This window comes from Pieris brassicae, chromosome Z (genome assembly GCF_905147105.1).
Source record: "Pieris brassicae chromosome Z, ilPieBrab1.1, whole genome shotgun sequence".
Taxonomy (NCBI): domain Eukaryota; kingdom Metazoa; phylum Arthropoda; class Insecta; order Lepidoptera; family Pieridae; genus Pieris; species Pieris brassicae.
The window spans coordinates 12,479,818-12,506,535 of record NC_059680.1 but is presented as its reverse complement, the minus strand read 5'-3'; the positions used below and the strand labels follow the sequence as shown (position 1 = coordinate 12,506,535).

At 33.4% G+C, this 26,718-nt stretch overlaps 2 protein-coding genes across 7 annotated transcripts; both read right to left on the bottom strand.

The window, feature by feature from the left end:
* Positions 1 to 40: 40 nt before the first annotated feature.
* Positions 41 to 7,454, bottom strand: LOC123718939 (G-protein coupled receptor 52). 5 transcript variants are annotated; one of them, XM_045675944.1, is made up of 4 exons: positions 7,380 to 7,454; positions 3,585 to 3,759; positions 3,117 to 3,373; positions 41 to 2,316 (listed from the first exon to the last, which is right to left on the bottom strand). In XM_045675944.1, the coding sequence occupies exons 2-4, from the start codon at positions 3,751 to 3,753 to the stop codon at positions 1,720 to 1,722; spliced, it is 1,023 nt and encodes a 340-aa protein (XP_045531900.1). In that variant the 5' UTR covers positions 3,754 to 3,759; positions 7,380 to 7,454; the 3' UTR covers positions 41 to 1,719. The 5 variants fall into 5 exon arrangements, with proteins under 5 accessions (XP_045531900.1, XP_045531899.1, XP_045531904.1 ...); XM_045675943.1 differs by having other exon boundaries at positions 7,332 to 7,452; XM_045675948.1 differs by having other exon boundaries at positions 3,129 to 3,373; positions 7,332 to 7,452.
* Positions 7,455 to 11,337: 3,883 nt separating this feature from the next.
* Positions 11,338 to 24,890, bottom strand: LOC123718590 (ras-specific guanine nucleotide-releasing factor RalGPS1). 2 transcript variants are annotated; one of them, XM_045675234.1, is made up of 13 exons: positions 24,654 to 24,890; positions 24,265 to 24,406; positions 23,230 to 23,351; positions 22,709 to 22,982; positions 22,315 to 22,478; positions 20,863 to 21,005; positions 19,793 to 20,009; positions 19,229 to 19,435; positions 17,720 to 17,773; positions 15,897 to 16,028; positions 15,118 to 15,282; positions 14,774 to 14,914; positions 11,338 to 13,121 (listed from the first exon to the last, which is right to left on the bottom strand). In XM_045675234.1, exons 2-13 carry the CDS (start codon positions 24,313 to 24,315, stop codon positions 13,019 to 13,021), a joined length of 1,773 nt encoding a protein of 590 aa, XP_045531190.1. In that variant the 5' UTR covers positions 24,316 to 24,406; positions 24,654 to 24,890; the 3' UTR covers positions 11,338 to 13,018. The 2 variants fall into 2 exon arrangements, with proteins under 2 accessions (XP_045531190.1, XP_045531191.1); XM_045675235.1 differs by lacking the exon at positions 17,720 to 17,773.
* Positions 24,891 to 26,718: the final 1,828 nt, after the last annotated feature.

Here is a 26,718-nt window from a genome sequence, read left to right as displayed (position 1 = left end):
TCAATTAACATCTTTACTATAAATGAAGCGTATTATTATTCTTATAATATTTATATGGCGTTATTTATAGCGATTCATAATTATCTAGTAACGATTTAATTTATAAAAATCACAACTACAAATTAAACAGTCTTCAGCGGATTACCGTTTATAATTTTCTGTAATTGAATTATAGTTAAATTTTCTCCTAAAACATTAAATCAGCATTTTACATTTTATACGGGCTGATGCTAACTGTCATCCCAACTTCATGAGATATTGAATATTTTAAATATTATATTATGAAATTATTAAGACGCTATCAATATATCGACCATCGCGTACGTAAAAAACTCACGCACGTCTTACTAACTTCTACTACTACTTCTACTATTTCAGGTTTTAGTTTAAAAAGACACTCAAATAGTCTATTGAGTCAAAAATAGTATGTCATAGGCAGGGATCAGACGGTCAATAAATATCGCGATCCCTTATCACGATACCTGTCTCAACATATATTGAATCAACAGCTCATACATTTATGGATCACAAAAAATCTACATTTAATATCAATGTGCTCAATATTTATTTCTGCCGCGTTTACTCATAAACTAGTAAATATTGGCGAGATCTCAAGAACCACGGTATATATTGACCGTCTGTACCCTGCCCATGGCAGATGACATGGTGCCCTCCTTAATTATAAACGCTAATAGCTGAATATTTTATCATATCTCTGTATAAAGTATTATTACTATATTTTCCAAAAAATTAACGGTAATCAAAGTTAGACTGTTTGAATATAATTTTAATAACTGCTGCCTTATGTCTATGTCGTGTTATGCAGTCCAACTGTGCAGAATGGCCGGTGAAAATTCATTTACAAAAGACGCGCCCATGCAATATCTGTCGATAGTGATAATGTTATAAAAAAATTACTGCTACAATATGTATTCTAAATCTACGTGGCTTCTTAAGTAAATATTTAGATTGAATAAAAAATATCACAACATAATAATCTACATTTCATTGGAATCTTGCTCTTTTGTCATGCAACTGTATATAAGGCCATTTTAGCCTGCGTCGTAGGAATAAGACAGCAATTTCTTATCTACCCAACCGGTGACTTTATTACTGACGGATAGCTTGAATATCTTTGAATTATTATATATACATTTTAGGCTTTTGAGTACGATCATATATCGGCCAATCTTAATAGCTTATCATTTTCTAATGACAACTGCATCAGCGAATGGGCAGTGTGACTGCTTTAAATAAATAAATCAAAATTATAAATTCAAACTATTACTATCGTTTTCGCTTTGTTATGAAGATTAACCGACACAATCTAGGAAAGGAATATATTAAACTCTAGTATACAGAAGTAGTATATCGCATCCAAGGGGTATATCCAAGTACATACCTACTCTACAATTATCACAACTATACCTTCAAACGTATTACTATAATTGAAAAACATATTTCACCACATATACATTCTCGAGTTAAAGGCGTAGACAAACAACATATTCTTATAAATGATATGATCAAAATGTTAGTGTTATAAAATTGATTATTATTGTCAATAAATTGATAAAATTTAATCATATATGAGATTTCCGGATGAAACCTGACAAGGCAATCCTAACCTACTGAACAGTCGACTGGTCGAATCTGAGCGACCTAATATTGCTTATATCACGTGTGATATCTCATCACTGCACAACACTCCATTAATTCCTAATCATCGTTGTCTAGTCCTACTAGTTCCGCCTGCAATCGACCTTTCGACCGGCAGCAGGCTGTCAGACATAAGATTCGTAACGCTAGACGAAACTGCGGACTGAGGGATACGAGGATTATGACTTTCCAAAAAGAGTTAAGTATTCCAACCCAAACCATACCGAAGTGTAACATAGGCATCTTTAATTCCTGATCCGTGAAATACTCGTACAGCCTGATACCAGTATATGGGGCCCAGCTCAACCAGAACGTGGTAACCATTACGAAACTCATCCAATGGCTGGGATTAGCTAAATTCTCTGCCAAAGCTGTCGCGTACTCCTTGTCGTGTATGGGTACTCCGCTGTTAAGCTTTCTCTTCATGGCAAATATATACCAATAATTATGGACGATTGATATGACGCTAGGGCCAAGGATGAGCATGGCTAAAGTGGCTGTGTAAGCATAGGTAGTCCCCCAGTCGAGCATACAAATCAGAGTTTCTTTGTCGAAGCTTGCATCCTTTTTGTAGCCGAGAAGGGGAGGACAGCACAGCATGGCCGCTGAGATCCATGTAAAGACCATCCAGCACTGACTTCTTGTGCGCGTTTGTACCTAGGCAAAGATTGCAGAATTATTCACAGACAGAACAGAAAGTCGAACCTGAAGCCGTCCTTTGACCGCGAGCGCCAATTCATAATATAAGCTTATTTCACCAATTGAAAACAATATCAAGGTAACAAAATGTTACCTATAGTTAATTAAATATCTAAGGATTGGAATAAATATTTTATAAGAAATTTGGATCGTTTTATTTGGACGGCTATTAATCAGCGGCACGTAGGCAATAAATGAATGGCAATAATATCATTGAAAACTTTGATAAAGGATAGATAGTTTGCGAAATCTAGAAGTTACAACTAGCGCAAAGATTAGAAAATATGGAATCCATTATAATAAGGCGGATTAAGATATACATGCATCTACTTATAATCTAGAAACACACTATATTTTTTATCTAAGTACAATGGTTATGAGTATATAACAGGGATATAATTGATATTAAAAAGAGCAAAGGACAAAATTTTACTGACCGAGAAAATTTAGCGTGTTTCAAATCCAAAGGCATTCTGGCTCTTGTGACATGTTGGCAAGATGAACTCTAACTATGAGAAATCAAAACCCATGCTCCACCCTCCTACTCATTGGAATGTTCTCTTCAGAATGCAAACGCATGCAAATGGATATAACCACGGACAACTCAAATAAGGTATCAACGGAGACCGTACCTCAGGCATCTAAATGAAGCTTCTACGTTAATGCGAACTAGCACACACCGAGCTTACTCATCCGATACGTCATTAGAACCAGATCACCGATAGTGGGGAAAGAGTAATAAAGAAAATGATATATACCGTCAGACTAACCGTCTCATAACGGAGCGGTTTCCTAACGGCGAGGTAACGATCGACCGAGATCCACATGAAGGTGTAAACTGAGACGGACCAGAGAGTGACCTCAAGGTAGCCGACGAGCCGACACATCAGATCCCCAAACATCCATCGACCGGTGATGGCCGGGTATATGGAGAGGGGCACCACGAAGACACCGCACAGAAGGTCTGCCACGGCCAGCGACAGCAAGTAGTAGTTTATCACCTCGTTCGATAGACCTGAAGTCATTGAAAATTTTCATTAATCCTCTTATCGGTTTCTCAATTTATTAAACAGTATTAAGGCCTTTTACGTTACGTAGTCGTAAGGCGCATTTAATGAATTTTTCAGCTGGTAACAAAAGTAGGATTGTGATAGTATAGTTGTATAGGTGAGTTATACTTTTAAGTTAATTTAACTATCAGAGACTGGTAGACTGTAATCACTCACCTTTAAAATTGAGGAAGGCTACTATGATAAGTAAGTTGGATATGATGATAGCTGCTCCGATCACCGCAATAATGCCGGCTTGTGTGAGCGACTCAAAGGTCGCGAAGGGATTGTCAGCCATACTGACTTCTCCAATTATAGGGCCGCGACTCACTGCGCGACTAGGCATGGTTTCCTGCATTTAAATATTTGTTATTATAAAAAAAAACATTTTTACTTCTATATAATATAATGACATCACTTGTTGGTAGAGCTATTTTTGCAAGCGATACTTGACCGAGTGGATAATGTCCACCCACACTTCTGAATGAAACTCCTGAACATTTAAGAAACTCTGTGGTCACCACGGTGTTCTGTATATTTGAGTTTCGATGTTAAATTTGCTTACCATATAGCACTACCTTACTTTACTTACTAGACTTCGCGGTCTGATTAAAATGTAAACTGCAATAAATATTCTAGTCATGGAGAGAAAAAAATTAAATCTTGAAATAGTTGAACTATTCTTAATGGATTTACGACGTCAATACGGCAGCGTAATCTAAAGCTATAATATTATCAAAAAAAAGCCCCCAAGACAAAACCAAGCCCAACGTATATTACAAGTACATGATGTGACTGCTGCCACAAACACGATGTCAGCTGTCTCACAAGGGCCTTACAATTCCACATAGTGGTGAAGCGTTGAAGAATTAACATATTTCTTCGAAAAGACAGGACATTTCATTACTTGAAAGTTCCGTGAATAAAATTTTGGGCGAAACTATAAATTATTGGTAAGCCTTATTAAGGCTTTGTAATACAAAAATAAAAAGAGTCCGAATTGTCCTACCTAATGTAACTAAATCATTTTACATGAAATACCATAAACTTGTAAATTTCAAATACCTTTTCTATCCTTACCCGAGTATAGATCTGTTAATATTTTTATACTCTTTGGCAGAGCGTATTGAAAGGGAAAGTTACTAAAATAGCTGGAATTACGTTCATAACAAAGTTGTAGCACAAAGGTCATCAGTACGAAGCTATTTTCAATTGTTATTCGAATTTCTAAGTGAAATTAAATATGTGTTTACTAAAGTTGATGTGATATTTTGATCGTTGGATCAATTTTGATGATTGGCCTCAGAGAAATGGTACCTTAGGGTTTTTTGTGGTAGATAGAGGAATTTCAACTAATTCTCATTATCGTTACAATACATATATTGCTATAATACTTAATATATAATGTATTATAGCAATATATGTATTGCAACTAACACATAAAAAAGTGCCAAAGGTTGAAACCATAGTAATATTGAACATACATATACCGTTTTCATAGTAAATTAGGGTTCAGCTTAAGCTTCACCCAATGGAACGATGCTCGCTTACGTCATAGCTACGAGTATATCCAACTGCGCAGGTTCCTTGAATTGTTCTAAAACATATTAAAAACGAAATAAAAGCCAGAACGAGGTCATAGAAATGGAAAACTGCCGAAGTTTAGAATAGAAATTTTCATTCGGAACAAATAATTGGTAGATAAATAATATTGTGACTTTTGTCTATGTTAACAGAGGTCAAGGGTTTTTTCAAGGAGGAAGAAAACAGATGTAATGCTGTGGTGCAGGTGAATGTGCTCCATGAAATTTTATTTTAGTACTAACTTTTATATCGTCGAAGACGGTACACTTTTTTGTGGTGATTAGTGGTTTACAGTGGATGTTTGTCCACTGTTTGTCTTATATTTTGAGTCATGTGACCTAAATGCTGGCTTCGGTTTGTAAAGAGACAAGAGGTAAACAAGGCTTAGACTTAGACTTCATAAACCGACAATTAAGAATCTAGATTTGATATCGATATTTATCTGCATGAAATTAAACCAAGACATGAACTACTAAACTATTAGATTAAGCGCAATTCCCATCGACTATTTAGTGACTCATTTGAAACAAGTTTAAATCCACTTCCCGCTTTTCTTCAACAAATAAACTTAAAATTTTAAGTAACTAAACGTAAAGAACATCGAGAAACCTTAGTCCAGAAGCTGATCTACGAGTTCTTGCATTCAAATAGTACAAAAACTAAAATAGAAAGCTGTCTATAAATATTTAAAAGTAAAGAAACGCGAGGATAATTTACATGTAAGATATCGCTTACATTTAAATTCAGTCTTCACCCAGTATCCATATTTCCCTTATATTTTCACTAACACCGGCAACGGCTCACGACAATTCATTTTTATAACATAATATTGAGAAGATTATTTCAATTGTTCCGTTTGAAAGCGAGTCGTGAAATGCCGTTGCGGTTAAAAACTGTATGGACAGTCTACACAGCTTACACACTAGGTTAGTGTAATTAGGGGTGGTGTGTAAGGAATAAGAAATTAAGGTGGTTCATATAAGGGAAATTTTGTTAGACAGCAATTCCTAATATTTCATAATAAAATAAAAGTAAATTAATGAATTAGCAGTTTTATTGTATACATACGTTATAACTCATAAAGACCATAGCCTCATGATAAAATTCTATTAAAATAGTTGCCGTTACTACTTTATTTATTAGTAGTATTTTATAAATCATTAGTTAATGTATTTTTTCGTTCGAAATTAATAATTAACACTTCGTAATGTGTTACGAACTATTTAAATTGACAACATTTCTAAATTAGATTCATGTAAAATCTTAGTATAGGTAGATTAGGTCCCGTTTTTAGATTGTATAATTACATAAGTCGTTAGACTGTGGACTTACTTAGAAGTCAAGGTTATAACATAGATCCGTGCTACTTAGCGGGCGGTCGAAGGTCGGCCCGCGCAGAATCAATACATAAAGTGATTCCCACCTATATGACTGTCACACTACTAACGGACGGACAGACTAACACGCACAAATACCACCATGCGTCACAGGCGGTTGAGGGAAAGGAATTGTATCTAACAGCAACACTAACCCTCAACCACCTATCCCACGTTCAATATATATATTATTATTGACCCAATAAAAAAAACGACATACTTATTTTAGCTTAGCTTCCTCGGCTCCGGGACGTAGGTCACCGGGGAGGTAGACCCACTAGCAATTTAAAAAAAACTGCCATGTGTGTGTATTTGGATTCCGCTAGTACAATCATCAATTTCGAAGATATTAAATAAGAAAATAGACTCGTTGCAGTCACCGACTTATGAAGCACTTTTCGTGTGAATAAACTTTATATATTTAACTAACATTGTAATTTTATGTTAATAGCTCAATAACTTTAAGTAACCAAATAATAAACTAAGATCCCTGTTATTTAAAAAACACTCGTGGCAAGGCAATGACTAAACAATGAGATCACTCAAGTAAAACTTATTGTTATTCAAAATCAGTCATACAATATTATTACATTCGCAATTTATTAAAATCATATAAAAATATCGTCTTCCTTTCGTTTGATCACTATATTATTATTTTAAACAACTATTGCTGAATAGTCTTTCGTTTTCAAAATCACAATGTGAACATACCTTTTACAAGTTACTTCATTTTACTCTCTGTAAACATTGCTTTACAATCTATTTACTCTGCAGTAAGTTCTTATTTTTCAATCAGATTTGGACCATAGACGAAGTCACGAAAGATTTGTATGTTTAATGCAAATCAATACCAATCACCAAACAATACAGCAAACTGAGTATAAAAAGTAAAAATCCCGTAATGTAAAATAGAATATTAAATGAAGAAAATACAAACAACAGACTAAAAACTTTCACAACTTACAAACATATATATACAACACACGGATATTTAAGTCTAGCGTACACTCACTGACGTCCGCCGTGGTTTGGCGCGAACAAGTTGGCTTTTCGGGTCGAGCGTCTTTGCTCATGAGCCTCTTTCCTACAACTGTACCCGCGCGGCAATGCGGTCCCGCGCGCGCATCTACCCCACCTATTTCAAAGATCGATTCGCTTATTTTTTACCACTTAAATCTTGACAATTAGGTCACTAAACCGATTATCCACATCATTGACATTGATGCCAACAGGTGAACATTAAATGCTTTTTAATTCAGACAGAATTCAATAAGAAATTAATCATACTCAATGAATTAAGCGAGAAAAATTACATGGAATGTAAACATAAAACGTAGCAAGTAGCGGGACGCTCTACGACTACGCTACGAAACGTGAACCCCTTGAGATCTCTTACTAAAATCCATTTCCAACAAACACATGTTAGGCGAATCAAACCATTCACTTTCTCTTATTCTATTAGTAAGGTCAAGCACATATTAATAATAAAACTATTACTTAATCATACTTCTTTATTGAACACAAGAGCGCAGTGTTACACCCTTAAAGCTTAGAAACACCTATTACAGTATCAAAAAGGTCAACAAATCTTTAAAACTTATTCTAAAGCGCTTATTTTAAGCTCTAAGAAATGAAAGTGTAAAATATAGGTGAGATTTCGATTCGTTTAAAAGCGTTGCGTGTTTATTTTAATTATGATTGTTATAGTACAAACGGTATTTAGATACTTATATAAAAAAAGGCATATTTCCTTATAACTAGTTCGATAATACGGTACAAATACAATGAACAAGTTGAACTGGGAAACACTACATAATAATTTAACGAAATTTTGAGTTAGAAGTTAAGTTTAAGTTTGAGCCTTGTAGTACAGATACATTTCAAAATAATTATCTCTAAAAAACACTGTATAGGTCGAGTAAAATAGGTTACCAAATCAATATTAAAATTAATTAAAATTTAATTGGTAAAATTTACATAATATTTACGTTATTATAAAACTCAAACCAATGAAAACGGATGTATAAATAATTTTAAAACGTTTAATTAACGATATCCAAATTACAAAACCTTGTTCCCAAAGACTTACAAATATAATACAAAAATATATCAGACTCACGGGATATCTTGAACTTTAATACAGTAAATATGGTGTTTAAAAATAAAGTCATAGACTAGGGATGGTAAACTAATTTAAAAGGTAGAGGACGAAACAGTTTAGGTACAAGAAAGATGTGAGTATGTGCATGTCTCTTTCAACTGACATTTCAACAAATGAGACTAATTCTTCTTAATAAGACATCTTAGATACAGCTACAATACTATAAAAATAGGTTTTGGCGTTACTGAGGTTCCATAAATGTGAAAATAACATAACTATTATCTGTATACAATATTAAATTGAAAACAGTTTGGACAGAGAAGCAGCTGATTAAAAATATTAAAATAAATAGATTACCAATTAATTTAAAGCTTCATAGCCATGCTCATCGTCCATTGACTTGTCTGTAGTATTAGATTAATAATTGTCTTATATCTAAAGAATGATGCATCCGCAACGAAAATTTTCGATTAACGACTTCTTAGGGGAAGTATAAGGCATGAAGATTTCAATTACGGTTAAGGTGCACTTCTTCTAATCTTGACTAAATTTTTATTTTAAAGCTATTAGTGCTATTGATGTACGATCCATTAAAATGGGGCTATTATTAATTTAGTATTAAAGCCTGAGTTTACAAACCACTTACCGCCACTTATGGCCATTAATAATTTGGTATTGTGGTTGCAATCAGGACGATTACCGTAAACCCTATTATAAATATTGTACTTAGTGAAAAACTTCTATTAACATATTATTAAAATAAATTTATTGTAGTATCTATTTGAGGTTTAAGTGTTTTATACTGATACTGAGCTCTTATTAGTAATTAGTGAAAAGCTACATTTTCACTGTAAGCTTATTTCATAACAGTACGTGCACAATTGTAAATACATTATATGCGGAGGATATGTAAATACACTTATAATCTAATATTATTGCTTTTGCGATGTGGAAAATTAACTTAAAATATGGACGTGAAAACACAACCACTCGGCATTAACAGCAAAACAATTTTAATTATTGACTAAAATCAAGGATTTTTAGTTCAGTCTGGCTTGAGAATCCTTGTTTTTTATTATTGAAATATGTACAACACGCAACAACTACTCCTGTTACTTCTCATAAATAAAGATAATCAATATTATATTCTAACTATAATAGACCATTAATGTTCGATGTTACAACACTACTACACATACTAAAATGGCATATCTGAATGATTTATTTATTGGTTACGTTAATTCGTACGTAGAAATATTTAATAGAGAAACGCCCACGTCACATGTGTTTACTATAGCATTGATTTTCCGACCTACCCTAAGATTAAAACCGTCGCTTCGCGGAATGAAATTCAGTGGGATTTTTTAAATAGTTCTTGGGTTTCGATTTTTTTGCTTTCATTTCTTATAGAAAATATTCGGAGATAAGAAAACAGGATATTTGTGCCCGACGCTGTAATTTTTAGGTCTAATATATTTTCTTTGGTTGTTTTAAGGTAAATAAATACCCACCAGACCAAAATAATAGGCTTACGGCTACTTTACAATACTAAGAGGTCAATGTAGCAATTAATTTGCTATAAGCTTTCTTTTTCGGCTTTTCTTTGCCGTGGAGACAAAGCCCCCATTTGAAACTTTGTTTGCGCGGGTCATTGTGCCATATTAGGTCACCTAAATAACACGAAACTCGGTTACTGAACCAATTCGACAAGGCTAGGCTTGACTAAAGTCGTCTCTGTGACCCTATTGTCTTCTAATTCAGTTTGACATACTTTAATTAATAATACCTATTGACGTATTCGACATATAAGTCACTCGATAAATAATAAGGCATGACACATCTGTTGCGTTCAGAAGTCCAACCTTCAATACGGGCTAATCTCTTTTTAAAAAGTAATTAGTGAAGTAGTAAGCTGTGTCCTAGCCCATTTAAGTATTTTGATATTAGTCACTATGTAATTCTGTATATACACCTATACATAATCCGTTTATGCTCAAAAGCTAACTCCGTTTTATTAGTGGTAATTTAAACGTTCTCTTATATATAAGATCTACATAATATCTACGAATAAAGAATATTGAATACAGGTTGAGGCAATTGTGAATAATTCAATAAAATCCTAGAAAATGATTTCACTTTCAGGCACTTGTTTTAGTATATTCTCGCAGTAAGGAGATTATAGATCTATTGAAGATCATATCGTAGCAAAGATTGAGTTAAACAAGTAGAAACCGGGAAACGAGCATTCAATTCCTCGATTCTTGTACTTTTACAACGAACTGTATTCTTACGATACGATGTTATAAAGATTAAATCTTTTTCCACTTTTCAAGTTGTTGAATGTTGATGAAAATCAGATTAAAATTCAAATCTACCGATGATGACGATGATGTTGCCAAATATGTCAAACCTCATGCAGAAAAAACCGATTGAGAGCTCTTAAGAGAGATTTAAGTTTGGTTGACATTCTAAAGTATGGGCCTAAAACTTTGATTTAATAACTCAGATATATGAAACAGTGTTAGTATGCGGTAACTACACTACTTTTGCCGAAGTCGAGAAGTTGCATATAGGCTTAGCGATCGCCTTGACTTTGTAAGTGCGATTCAAGGTATGATGTAATCGTACTGTTTGTAGTCGTATGTAGTTACTGAGTAAGAACAGCCATCGGTCCAGTATAGGAGAAAGTATGTGATAAACAATATCCTAACACCTATATGCAATTTATTAATGAAAACACTACGTTTGGTGGTTTCTGGAATCATTTAGCCATAATCTCAAGAAACTGAAAAACAATAATAAGCGGAAATAATGAAAGTGGCCATGCAAAGCTTAAATAAAATTAAAATTAAGGTAATAAAACAAAGAATCGGTACAAAAATACACGATTTATTCATGAGTATTGATTTCTATTAAATTAAACATAAATTTTCTCTTATTACAAAGAGATAAAAAAGTATAAATTTAACTTAATAGAAAAGTCTTAGCACAATAAACATTAACATAACAAAATAAAAAAAATCTAGTGCAACGATGGACGCTTTCAGTGACAAAATTTCGACAGTAAACACAATACAGTTCACATATTCAATCACTAATATTGACTTACTTTGCAAATATTTTAACTTCTTATATGTCTCATTTATATGGTCACCTACAAACCATATCTAATGAGATTATAGAACATTCCTGAGAATTTTAGAGCGTTTTTTAATTCAATTATGACCTTCTTGAACCATATTTATTATTACAAGTTCCACATACATATTCAATTATATCTCGTTCAACTAATTGGCAGGTTAACATTTGTTTAAAACGGACTCATATGTTTTATCCTTGAAAGCGTTGCACCCTGTGCGTTTTCAATAATACGGAATTGACGTAGTACCACAAATACATGTGATCTGAACAAAACCTATACATTACTGATTAGATTAGTCGAAGCACTAGTAAATGGTTTACAGTTAATTTAGATTTTAGAAGTCTTCAGCCCGTATTATTGAAAGTGTGCTTTTAACATAAATAAACAAAATCTATGCTAAACTTAAACCAATATAAAAGAAAAGAAAAACAAAATTCGGTAACGTCTTATAAAGTGTCGAATGCACCACATTATGGTTGTCTTGCTATTACTCCGTTCAATATTATTCAGGCTTTTAAAACAGTATTGACAACCACGTCATTGTATTCAAAGAATAATCTTTAAAATATTATTGAAAATGTTTCAATGAATTATGTAAATATACAAAATAAAATAAAGTTATTTGTTCAGTTTTGTCGAGTTGTACAGTAAAATTTGCTTAGTTGCCTGTGTTTTAGCCTATTTTCTCCTAGACTGCAGGGAAAACGTATTTTTACTTACTCTAAATTTCCTTGGCAAGAACATCAAAATATAGCAATTACAAAAATCACGCACTCAGTCGTCAATATAAGAAAACGCCTTATAGTCAGAACTAGATATTATTCTTAAAAATATAGTAGTTAGGTTCACGCTGCACATGCACTATACGTCAAACAAACGATTTATACTCATAGTATGTTCCTTAAATTACGAAATTCAAGTTCTTCTTATGGCGCTACTGATTCTCTATCATTACACTTTGCTGAACTGCTCTTCCCGTCATTTGTGTTAGCAATAATTAACCTTGTCTGTGCAAACATAGCTTATATCCCACATACTCAATAAAATATCAAACTGAGATTACGTAACCTAACTAAGCCTCATAGTTCATATAAACACTAAATCTAGCTGAAATATTCCAAAATCTAAACTAAAAAGAAAATTGATCTCATGACTAAATACAGTCAGTCGTGAATATTGCTGTCTAAACAAAACATTCAAGTTCTATACGAAAAAATCATTCTCAAATTAAAGGCTTTAATTCTTCTGTTACCTTGATAAAAAAACGATAAATAATTCTGGTAAATAAAAATAATGATTTTTTAAAATTTGCATTTTAAAAAGCACCTTATAACCTGTCGTATAAAAAATGTTTTAAGGCAATATTATGTCAAAGCCTATATGCCTATAAAGCACTAAATTACGTACACTATTCAAATGACATAAGATTCGCAGGTAAAGGCTGGACCATTTTGTCCGTTACATTATTTATTCGAGATACCCACTGTTTCGCTGTCGCTTCAGAACCAGTCCTGTAAAGAAAAATATAAAAATTGTATTATTTTATTAAAATAACACAACTGTTTCATAACAAAAAACCTTATATCTGTTTCGTGAACTTTATTATAAAATGAAGGTAGATCAAATAATATAAAATTATTATACGTGGGTAACACTGAAAATGTTTAGAACCGTCCAGTTAGAAACATTGCTAATTATTTATTCTTTTTAAATTCAATTTTAGAACTCTTTGGTAACTTAATGTAGTATATTGCATTCATTTGTCATTTATTTTTGTGAATTGACGACAAATCTAAAACTCTTGTTACACGTGAAAATGAGCCTAACGCGAGAAAATTTTCGGTCAATGATTAATTATGACTTTCGTTGTGGGCTTACTCAACAACAAAGCTATGATAGGGTGCGAATAGCATTTCTTAATGAAGCCCCACCTCATGCCACTATTTACAATTGGTTTAAAGAGTTTAAGCGTGGACCTAGCAATCTCAATGATGATCCGCGTGAGGGACGTCCTTTAACAGCGACTACTGAAGATAACAACAGTGCTGTTCGAAGCATGGATAGAGAAAGATAAGAGAGAACCTATCAGCAGATAAAGTTTAAAAAATATTACACGAACATTTAGGCGTCAGGAAGCTTTGCACCAGATGGATTCCCCATACTTTAACCGAAGACCAGAAACACCTTCGCATGGACTGGTGTCGCCAAATGTTAGATAAGTTTAACGGCGATGACGGTTAATATTGTCACAGGTGATGAAAGCGTGATATATTGCTACGAACCCGAAACCAAAAGACAATCAGCAACCTTTCAAGGATCGACCAACTAAGGCAAAGAAAGGAAGAAGTCGAGGAAAAAAGATGATTGCCTCATTCTTTGGTCGGAAAGGTCATTTCGCGACAGTTGTGATAGAAGATGGAAGGGCAATTACTGCAGACTGGTATGTCAATCGGTGTTTGCCTGTTGTCTTGGAAAAAATCAACAGTTCGACAGCAGCGCCCTCGAAGCAGGATCCTCCTTCACCACGACAATGCTCCGCACTCCGCAAAACGGACTGTTGAATATCTGACTATGGCAGGTGTCGAGATAATGAGTCATCCGCCATACAGTCCTGACCTGGCGCCCTGCGACTTTCATTTATTCCCAAGATCTTTAGTTCTTGAGAAAAAATTGTTTTACGAGCCCTGAAGGTGCGGTGCTGTAGAAGCGTACGTACCATAGAAGAGACCCCTAAGGGCCCACTGCTTTTCTCAGTGGTGTTATCAATGCGACGATGTGTAGAGAGGAACGGATATAACTTCGAAAAAAATAAAAGTATTGGTAACTTTCTACATTAAGCCGTTTTTCATTTTCTAAACATTTTTCAGTGTTACCTAGGTAACTGTTGCATGTAGAAGTTTAAAAAGTTGTCATATAATTTTAATGTGGCATATAGTATATAAATCCGTGGATAGATTATTGTTATTGCGTGTTTTCTAGCAAAAATTGTATGACCGAGTGAGTGAAACACTAAATTACCTAATGTTAAAATATTTCTCGATTTTCAGTAATTAACGTATAACTTTGACGTTTTCAAGTTTTTTACTAGTTACAGATTAAAAATAACCACTATACCTAACTATAACACATAATTACTAACTTAGAATTTAAACCTGGCACTTACTTGAATTTGTATATTGTATGGGCATTCCTATCGAGGAGTTGAAAACCATCGCTGGCATCGCTTTCCAGCCACATTGCCCTCCATCCCGCGTGAAGGGTTAACACTTTACATTTATCCTTACTAAAATCCGTGCGACACGTTCTACGATATAAAAACAGACATTCTAAACAGGTTGAATTGATCGAGTTATTTTTCCATTATCATGCTCAGGGAAACATCAAGTTGGAAAAATAATAATCTAATGTTTTAAAATATTATTCAATAGGAATCAATTATGCGTAATGTTTATTACATTATACACATCTGTGTGTGAAAACTAAAATATAGCATAAACGGATATTTACCCTTTAAACGACTTGGACGCGTAGAATATTAGTATATTAGCCGTGATTTGCAGCCAATATCTTTGCCAGGCGGTCAGAGATATCTTCCTTCCTTCTTTTACTAACGTTTTACGTCGTACGTAGCTTTGGAAATCGCAGCCAAGTGGCTCTGATGTTGACGGATCACTAAAAAGGATTGTAATGTTCATAATTGCATTTCCTAAAGCATATAGTATACGTATCAAAATCCTATATAAAAAAATATTTTTTTCTATGTTAGCCTACGACCTTTTTCGCCCACCTAATCATAAAAACTGGAGACGCGCATCTTAACAAAAACCAGATTAAAACTTTTAATTTAACGATGTTATGTTATCTTTAGTTCCGAGGACCACTTCTACTTCTAAGAACACTTCTACAGGTAAATATAATTTTACGTCATTTATAATAATCAACGTATTGACTCTTATAATTAAATCTGATCAAAATGCGTAGTGTTGGCCTAATGGCTACAGCATGGGACTAGCATCCGTGACGTTGTTAGTTCGATCCCCTCGGCTGAGCACCAATGGACTGTCTTTCGGCAAAAAAGTAGACGGCGTATGTCAGACATAGGCTGATCACCTACTTGCCTATTAGATTGACAATTGATCATAAATCAGATACCGAAGTCTGAGGCCCAGACGTAGAAAGGTTGTAGTGCCGTTTATTTATTTATTTATATTTGATATCCTGTTTAGAAGACGTTTCGTCTATACAAGCATATACTGGATATGCTTGAAGCCTATTTCAAAACTAACCTAAATGGTAAAGACTCCGATATTTTAGCAACAACAGAGCTCGGAGATTCTAATAACGTGTCATCCAGTAAATTAACCGATCCAGCCGGCGTTTTCCCATCCTTATCTTCATGTTGTCCCTTGCCGAATATGCTGCAAATATATATTATTTAACCTTTGCTTAGAAATATACTACAGCGGGCCTAACAACGTAGTACCAGCTGAACCCTGAGCGTCTCTTGTTCAACAATTTATATAAATATAGCAAAAACAAAGAAAATTGGTATGAAAATGTGTTTTCATTTCGTTCATATTGTAAAAATGTTGATACAAAACTGAAGTCATTGAACTTCAGTTTTGTCTCTATGTAATAATTTGATTTACGTTTGGCCGTCCTTATAACATTATAATTGCCTAAATTATCACAAATAATAAGCTTATAAATATTTAATAGATTTTTTTTAAATAAGCCCAATACAAACAAAAAATATATATTTTTTGTGATTAAATACTGCATAGAAAATATTTTGTAATAACGTAAAACGCAATTTTATTGTGCATGATTTGCTAAATTCTCAGAAAACTGCAACTATCTAACACTAAAGATCTTCAAATAAGGGATTAGAGCGGCTAGTACACATGAAAACGAATTAGAAAAATGATTCTCAATGGAAATAATTCAATGATTTAAACCATTGACACATGGAGACACTTTCGAAAACTATCTTTGAAATCGGTCCAGTAGTATATTAGATTATTCTTTACAAATAAAATATAATAATACATAACCGTGTCGAATAATAAATTAAATTAGAGCTAATAAATTTTACAAGCCTAGTAGCTGCGTGTCTGTGTCCCGTTCAGGAAAAGTGATAATAATAATGAAAGTGATGCATGCATTTGAATAATGGAATATTTCAAGACATAACCATATTATTCAAATTAATAACTTTAAAAAAATGCTATGCTACTATTCATTGAATCCTAGTACTTTATCCACATTTACTAAAAATTGTTCAAATACTTATTTTGATTTAACTATAAAAGCTCTAAAAGCACTATAATATATATTATACATCACGCAAATAGCAATAACGGTATATAACATTATTGTTTGTGCCGTTTGTCAAACCCCCGTCTAGCCAATCATGTCCTATGAAAAGCTAAACCTCAAATAGATATTATTCTAAAATTAAAAGCGCCTAACTACTCAATCATAAAGACAATCCCATTCTCCTCGCAGACTAGAAGCATGCTAATCTTATTAAAGACTGATAGAGTGCCAACTAAAACACGTTGTGTGACAAGCACAATGACACAAATTACTACTGAATAGAATTGATAAATTATTCAATACACGAAGTTTTATTTAATTAATATTGCATAAATGTCAACCCGTTTTGATTCCACATGCATCCAAAGCGGTCCTTTTGAAAACTTCAAAACTGTACGTATGTACGTTGTTGATAAAATCGAAATTTGGCTAATTGCACTTTTTAAGTAAAGTATTTTAAAATAAGTGGTTCCTTTTGTATTTTTCTCTTTCATCTCTTTCAGTCAAATTGTGTTTACGTTATGATGAAAATCAAATATAATATTCAATACTAGTAAATTTGGCACCCTTAATAGTTTAATGTAATTATCATACAGCATTCGAATTATTGCCTTTTTTCATTCTCATGACATAATTTAAGTTTTTAGAAATAAAAATTGCTTGTTTGACTTTGTATATTACGTATTTCTATAATAATTATGCTCATCACACAACCGCTTATAGTAAAATGAGGGCCCACATCACTTCTTTAACGACACCAATGCACAGGCGAATACTATAGTCGACTCACCCAACACCAAAATTGACCTTGTGAAAATTTCTTGGCAAACTCGCGCTTCGAAACCTATGCGATAGTTAATATTTTTTAGACATATTTGAATTTTAAAAACCAATACAGTCATGATTTTCCCCGTCAGGTTTCCTGATTGCTAATATAAACATATATAATTATAATTTTGTGTAGTCGAAGTGAAATCAACTCTTACTAGACTATAGATTGTGAAGAAATATTAACTTGTAGGTTCAGTCACGTTCTTGGGCTGAGGTTCATGATATATGTAATAACTTAAATATATTTATGCGTAAGTATCCAATATAAACATATACACGACATAACACATAATAATTTATATAAATCAGGAAACCTGTTGGGCAAAGTGACCGTTAGTACAAGAACATTTTTCATACTACAATACTATGATTATGTCTCGGGTATGTTACACTGGACGCATGTATAAAGAGTTAGCTTTCAAACACACATTTCCAATTCACTTTTACATACCTATTTTATTATGTATAGACAAAGTATGCATTACTATTTATTCGTGCCTATTTTAAAAACCACTCTTTATACCTCGAAAACGTTGATTCTCTATGTAAACCTCCCGAAGAACAAAACGCGTTGGCCAAACATATCTTGTTGCAAATATATATTTTAATAAAGTATTAAAATATTTTAATACCAGCTTTATTAAACAGTGTAAGCAGTAGCTAACATCAAAATTTAAGAGATATTTGGCTACGGAAAAGTGGTCAATATAAAAAGACATTATTACACATACTACCACACTTAATGATATGAGAACAATTGTATGTGATAGGAAACATAGCAGTTTTAAATTCTTACCCTTCGATTAGATAAACGAAATTGACGGGACTGGGCGGCATAAAACAATATCGCTATACAAAAATTGTCCTAAGACATTATGCGTGTATCGAAAACAAATTTATACAAAAATATTTTCTCCTTAGCGAGTAGTTCGATTGATTACGCACTCAAATTGAAATACAGCTGACAAATCAGTCTATAAAATTATCTGTGAAACATAAAAATGTACAGTAATTGTAAATGTACCTTGCACATCAATCTACAAAAGACTCGCTTAATAATGATCCGCACTTTAATATTAAATAAACAGATATAGAATTTACCCAATACATGTACCTTAAGGACAGTCGACACCGTCGCAGGCGCACAAGTATCTTTTCTTACTGTGGTACCTATGTTATTTTTACATAGCACACTAAAATATAGATAGTTGTTATTTTACATGTTATTTTACAGGGGGCAGGAGACTCATCGGCTGTTAAGTAATACCGCCGCCCATGGACACTCTCACGCCAGAGGGCCCGCGAGTGCGTTGCCGGCCTTTTAAGTATTGGTTCGCTTTTTTCTTGAAGGACCCGAAGTCGTATTGGTTCGTAAATATATAGATGTTATTCATAACTTTATATTCTAAATACACTTTAATACGACGACATTATTTTCAAAAACAATCTTTGTGCAAAGTAAACTTACTTAGATCCAAGAGATCGGCTTTTCCTATGCGTTGGAACAAATTTCCCTTGGTTGTACGTCCCCTGTATTCTCAGGGATCCTGATCCAAGTCTATGAGATGGGGACAGAGTGAATGGATTTGTCCCCTGGGCTGAAACTTCTTTTACGGACTCTTTCGAGCCAGAGCAACTTCCGACGGGAGATGGCGGTTCCAGTTTTAAGGACAATCTGAAAATTTACATATTTACTGAATCAACGGACTTTTCATATATATTAAATAATAAAAAGCCTCGGACGAAGGGCCTTAGAACGTTTACACGACGACGTCGAAATTATTTAAATGATTAATTTTTCTCATATTTGGTGATATTACTTTTCATATTATATTTTGTTTTTGCAACGTTACGATAAGTCTGATATTTACATATACAAATATGGACCATATTCTGGCGTCTTCTTATTAAGATTCGATTATTTCGAGAGATTTTTAAAAAAACTTCTTCGATTTTCGAACAGTAATAATTATATACATGCATATGGATGAAATGCAGTAAATTTACTTTACGAAATATGTTAAATACTCACTTATATTGGTCATCCTCTAAGAACTTTTGCAGCTCTTCAATATAGCGAACGCTGTTAAGAAAGTCTGCCACGTGTGGCACCGGCTTTATATCATATTCCGATGTCTGGTACCTCTGCACTGTTTCAAGGACAACCCCCATTTTGGTGTTTCGGTGAGGGGAACCCAAATGGAGGGGATGAGCCATGTCGATATATACTAAATCAGTGAGGAATATACCTGGAAGAGTAGATTATAGTCGTCCTATGTTTCTTAATTTCTTAAATAAAAACTCAAATCCTTATAATGAGACAATTATTTATTTTAATCATTAAATCCTGAGCAGCTTATGGGATGTAAAATGTGGGATTTAGGTTCATATACAAAAAGTGCCAGAATTATGTGTTAAGTAAATATAGTGTGTACAATATGATCGCGCATATATAACAGCGGCATAATGAATGGGAGCGAGAAATTAATAAGACAGCATTATTCAAATCTGATTTATTGTATATAGACTACACTTTATTAACTATTTTCACATATTCACACTTTTACAATAATATTCTCGTGAGACACACACATGCGGGTTTCCCCACAAACAAAATAACGTTACACAAATAATATTTTTAAGGAGTAAATACGCCGTAAAATAATATATTTACAGAGGGCTAGTATAAATACTACGACGACGACTAATATATCAAACAACGTAAACGTAAACTAATAATAAAAAAAGAGAGGACGCTCCCCAGAAATCTGGGAAGATGAAATAAAAGGGATAGCGGGGAAGGATTGAAAAATTGTGCCGATGAGAGACTAGTGGAAAAATTAGGACCTTCACTCCGTCGGAAGTTGAGTAGCATATTTAAACATAATGACATGGACTTAATGTAGTACTCGAATAAATTGCCTATTATGTCTATAATATTAAGTTTATGAGGAGTAGTTTAAGCGTACAAATCTCAACTAATACAATCTAAGGCCACAAAGGATTTACCTCCACTAGACAATTATTATTCAATTGTAGGTGTACATTCGCTACCGGGTTTGCTAGCAAAACCTTGGCAAAATATAAATTTCGGAAACTTACCTAGATGAGGAATACAGGGAAGTCGTATCGAGTGCATGTATTTTCGTAGGGCCGTCCAGTTGTCCTTTTCGCCAAATAGCTCGGCCATACGATCGAATTGCTGCCTGTCTTTTTTCGATAGGCAAGACCACGTTTTTGTCAATCTTAAAATTCCAAAATAAGATAAGACATTCATTCTGCTTATATATAACTACCATCAGTAGTAACACAAAGTATGTACATACTTGGTCCCTAAGTTCTGTCACTGGCACATTATTTTAAAATAAAAAACAATCACTTTCCGTAATTTTTTACGATGGAGTGGACATTGAAAAAAACCGAATAGCTGTTACTGCGTTGCACCGCTGTGGCCACTCGCCGAGTACCATTTTCAAGTTACTAAAAAATTTGAATAAACGCTTAGGTTTGTGTACCGTACTATTGATAGGTTAGTCTTTAGTGTTGAGGACAAATACGATATTGAAGAGAAGTACAATAAACAGAATGATAGAGTGTACGCTTGAAGTTATGAAGAAGCTATAAATAAAGTTCCGATGGTTCAATATGGACATCATCCATCATCAGTAATGGTCTGGTTGGGAGTGTCCTATTACGGGCCAACTGAGGTTCATTTTTGCAAGGGGGTCAAAACCAGTGCAAAAGTGTACCAAAAGACGGGTTTCGATCGACTTTTCAAAGACCTGCCCAGCACGCTATTTGTGGGACATCACTTCGTGTTCCAGCAGGATACAAAGCCAAGACTACTCAAACGCGTCAAAACATCGACTTAAATAGAGATAAGGATTGGCCTTCCTCTGGTCCGGACCTTAATCCTTTGGACAATAAAATTTATCTTAGAGAGGAAGGTCTGTGATAAACCCCATAAAAATTTGGAGAATCTGAAGTCATCTTCAAAAAAAGTAGTCACCACCACTGGCCCCGGCGATTAAGAGCCTGTATTAAAATAAGGGAGGTCATTTCGAATAATTTCTATTTTTATTAATGTACTATAAATTGATATATCACTTTCATTAAAAACTGATACGTTTGTTTTTGTCATTATTTCCATTTATGACAGAACTTTGGGAACGGCATCGTACATATAATGTATAGCATATTCTTAAAAAAAGTAACATTTTTGGAAAATACACCTTACGTCAAATGATAGTCTTATTTCATCTAGGTAAAATCTCTTGATAACTGATATTCTGAACTCACTAACCAATAGGATAAGCTTATACTTTGACGGTTTCGTAGCGCTCGCTACATATTGTATAGAAACAAAATAAGTTTCATGTTGATTCAATTGATTGAAAAACAAAGGCCCTAAACGCAGGCCCAATTTTCTTATTATATTTCCTAACATGATGTGTGTGAATAAATTAAACAAATGTTGCGATAAGTTTAAAATAAAAATCATTCAGTTTTAAAGTTTGAGTCGTAAATCTGTGAACCGGAAACATTTTTTCTCACCTGTATATACTAGCACTGTGTAAAGCTGATATGACAGCGAAGAGCGAATGTAGATTGTTCAGATCGTAGAGTTTCTTAGCGACTTTAATGAAGTGAGCCAACGTCTCAGCTCGCGCTTTCGGCGCTTGACCATTTAGGATTTCTTGAACGGTCCAAAAACTTACCTGTGAGTGAAAAAGAAAAAGCATTAAGAATAACATAATCGAAAATGTTAATAAAATAGAGAATTTATACACAAATTATAACAACTATTATGGCCCGCAGTGATAGTACATTACTAAAGGCCGTTTGAAGATTTTGAAGAAACCGCCTTTTATAAAAAAAAGTAAACGGCGAACGAAATTCAATTCGAGTAGGTATCTTAAGTACAGCAGGGAAAATAATTAAAACTCACCCTATTAAAACGTTTAGTAAAGGCAACAACATTTGGTGCGATTGTCGCTTTATTTGATTTCGTCCAGCCGCACGTTATCAGTTCTTCAGGACGTATAGCCTTGAAACAAACCAAGTCATGTATAGAGAGCTGATTGGCTATATCTTCTGGCGATATCTGCATAGCTGAGCAGACCAAGTTATCCCAATGGCTAATAGTTGCTGCTGCAGGGAGACTGCTGGTTTTATATTGGTATAGTGGATCATTTTGCCGGCTTGCAACTGAATCGCGAAGGCTGAAATTAATGAATTTTTATTTTTATTTTATTTTAGGGCTTATTTACAGACGGGCTTCAAATACTTATGTTTAATTATCTGCAGTGTTGTAAAACATCACAAAGAATTTTTGTTAATTTATTTTATTAATAATTTTTAAAGAAACTATATGATAATTCTTATAAACTTGTGGGTAAATTACCATCCTCATCATATCTACCATGATTAAACTATAACTGGCTTAATAAAATGAATCTATGAGCTCACCCATAATTATAATAACAGGCACAATCATCATTTGCAGATTTTGAGGCGTTTACAGACTTCTTAGCTGCCTGTTGTTTACAAGCAGGCTTTTCCTCAAGTGGCCAGCTTTCTTCATCTTCATGCTTAAATAATATAATTAAATTAATAATAAAAATGTTTATTTGAGGTGGTAAAAATATAGCAAAAAAATAGATTATATAATTATTGTTAAAATATTTTTTTAATTACATTTCTCTTTAATATTGCAGATAAATTCATATATTTGAGATATAAGATTTGAAAGAACATGTCTAATATCCCACAAAAATAAATCACATTTGAGATATTTATTATGGTTCAGAAATGCTGATGTTAAAAATAGCTAGGGATCAAATGTCTAATGTATGTACACATTACCAAATCAATACATCAACATTAGTTTTGTAATTTAACACAGCCTTATTGCCTATATATCAACATACATTCCAAGGTTGATATAGAAAAATAAAAATTTTAGCTGACAGCAGAATTTTAACATTTTACAAGTAGCATATAATTCGCCTTTGCAAAACTATAACTATATTGAAATTACAGTGACATCACATAATAAAAGATAATACTATAAATTGTAAAATAATTATAAGTTTACATAGCTTCAAACCATTAAAAAAGTGTTTTCTTTAAATATGGAGTAATGTTTATAAAATTTTTATAAAAACTCAATTTACTAAATTCCTGTTTACAATACATACAATTAACAATAAATAATAAACCTATGAAACAGTTTCAAAAATCTTTAGAAATAATAAAAAAAACCGCTAAGCTTTTAAAATATAAGGTCAACAACACTCTGCTCTATCATGTAGCCAGCAATGAATCTCTCAAATTATAAAGAACATAAAGTTATACATTTCTACTGATTTAATACTTTAATATAATATATATATTTATAGTAATAATATTTTCTGTTTTACAAAAATACAACCTTTGCAATGTGGCTAAAATTAATTGAGTGTTTTAAAATTAAAATTTCAAATGTAAAACTTAAAAATCTACCTCCATAATACGCAGCACCGCCAGACTGTCACTTAAAATGTCCCTAGGCATCTCTGCTTTTTCTGCATAGTTTGATAACTTAAACAAAATAACCTGCTAAATTACTCCAGATTGCTTTGTCACAACCATCTTATAGTTTGCTCTGAAAAGATACAGACTTGAACATTGACATTAATTGCTTGCTAACTGATAAGCAATTTAACAACATATATTTACTAATTAAATGATAACAATTGTTTAATTAGTTGACTAACAGTAAACTCTAAGTAGGTGCCTATATAGTCGATTGATAGTATAACAACGGAAACATGAGTAAGGTAGTAAAAACCGCATAAAAATCCTTATCAATTTACAATTTATATTAATTGTTATGCTTATGAGGTACATACCTTTTTATAGATTCACTTGGGTTACTCCCATTTAGTGCCGTATAAATTAAATTGTGTGAAACTTTTCGCAGAATTAAATATGTATTTTTTCAATATTACCACTGTTTAAAAAATCATTCATTTTGTGCAATATTTAATTATTCATTCCCTAAAAATAGAAAATTTAATACATATTTTGGCACTAGTTAGGGATTTAGAACCAAGAGCACTATTCCAGACTAAAAAAACATCACAGCACGGACGATTCTAAGACTACTACAGACTATTATGTTGCACGATAAATTTTAGTCCATAACATAGATTATAATACTTGTAACATAATTTATTGTAATATTATATAAAATCTATATTAGGAATTATATAAAAAAATATCCGCTTCCAATACTATACAACAAGGTTTTTAGCATCTTTTATGATCCATACAGCAATCAAAAATATGTATTATGGGGCTCCTAAACGGGCCATGTTTTGCTGCAATTGATGGCTGCAAACAATAGCAGCCAAATTATGCAATATTGCAGTAATGTCCCGGCCATATTGCCAAACATGTTTTGAATAGCTACTTATGGCCAATATTGCCTCGATGGGTTGCCGGACGATCGCTAGGCTATCGAATTCAACTGCAATATTGCACAGCCAGTTCTATTGTTGTTTCAGTTACTCTCTTTGTTATTGCACAGTGTAGCCTTTTTTACTCGACATGAAGTTTGCTATGAATGAAGTATTCCTATTGCTACATTCTGTGTTTTGCAACAGCTGCATTTATTTAGTTTTCTTTTTATTTTTGGTCCAATTTTGTTAAGAAGAAAGTCGAAGTCGCCTTTTGACATTCTAGTAAAGTCCTTGAATAATTTATTATCAAGGCTTATTTCTAGACTCAAATTGTCTACAGTTTCACACCTATTTAAATAAGTTCGAATCCACAATCTCTTCTTTTTCTGTTTCTTTTTTAAAATAATATAAGCTGCTGCGACAAGTGTGATTTCGTCAGCCATTGTTGCCGGTTTGTGTAGCCCGGCTGCATCATCGGCCATACTATAGCAGACATATTGCAACACATGGCCCAGCCATTGATTATTTGGCCATCAGCTGCATTAAATTATTTTTGTGATGGCCGGGAAATTACTTACCAATCATGGCCCGTTTAGAAGCGCCATAGAATAAAGATAATACAGCTATAGTAATAAACACGAACGGGACGTGTCACGTAATCATATTATTTTATTTATTTCTTTAATACATATTATTCTTCTAATAGGATAGGTACGTATACTATATTTATAATGCAACAACCAGTGGCGTAGCTACCTAGGGGCTAAGCGGAGCGTTGCCCCGGGGCCCTCAAGCCCAGGGCGCCCTCGAATCCATACCAGAAATCTCGATCGAACTGAACTTTTGGAATTTCCTCCAATTTCCAAAATGAATATGACAGTTGTCAAATTGACGAATAGTATTATGTGCGTTTTATTATTCGTTGATGTGCGTTTTATTGTGAATTCGAGTTATGATTTTTTACGAACGATTAAAAAATTAATGCTGTATCAGGAGTAAGTAAGCTAAAGTCAATAAACTTTTTTGTACTGGTTCAATTTTCTTTGATTTTACCACACATATTGATGTCCGTTAAGTCAATAAATCGTGTCAAATCTATAGGTTTCGCTACCTACTCGGCCACAATCTAATATTTTTATTACCTGCGCTGCAGTGCATGTACGTGCCATGGCTGTACATTTTGATCACTTATAAGCGTGACGATTTCCTAAATCGTCGGATTTACACCGCGAGAGCATAGCTAACGTAGGCACTCTCTTTGACTGTTAAATTGCATATATAGCACTTCATTATTTCGCTCATATTCTATTCTTATACACGAGTGGTTAATATAGGGTAAACCAAATATCCTCCAGTGCACAAAAAAGAGCTTCAGTAGAGTAGCATTTTTAAAATATTTGTATTTTTCATATTTTTATTTAATAAAACCTTATCAGTTTACATAGCAGTAGGGCCCCATTTTTTAATTTTCCCCAGGGCCCTTGGTTACCTAGCTACGCCACTGGCAACAACC

Coding starts and splice junctions, on each gene's coding strand:
- LOC123718939 (XM_045675943.1), bottom strand. Junction 3,374..3,584: donor AGCCTTCCTCAATTTTAAAG/GTGAGTGATTAC, acceptor CAATGACTTCAG/GTCTATCGAACGAGGTGATA. Junction 2,317..3,116: donor ATGAGACGGTTAGTCTGACG/GTATATATCATT, acceptor ATCTTTGCCTAG/GTACAAACGCGCACAAGAAG.
- LOC123718590 (XM_045675234.1), bottom strand. CDS start 24,315: ATGCCTAGGGACATTTTAAGTGACAGTCTGGCGGTGCTGCGTATTATG. Junction 20,010..20,862: donor TCCCTGTATTCCTCATCTAG/GTAAGTTTCCGA, acceptor CTACTCTTCCAG/GTATATTCCTCACTGATTTA. Junction 19,436..19,792: donor TTAGAGGATGACCAATATAA/GTGAGTATTTAA, acceptor GTAAATTTTCAG/ATTGTCCTTAAAACTGGAAC.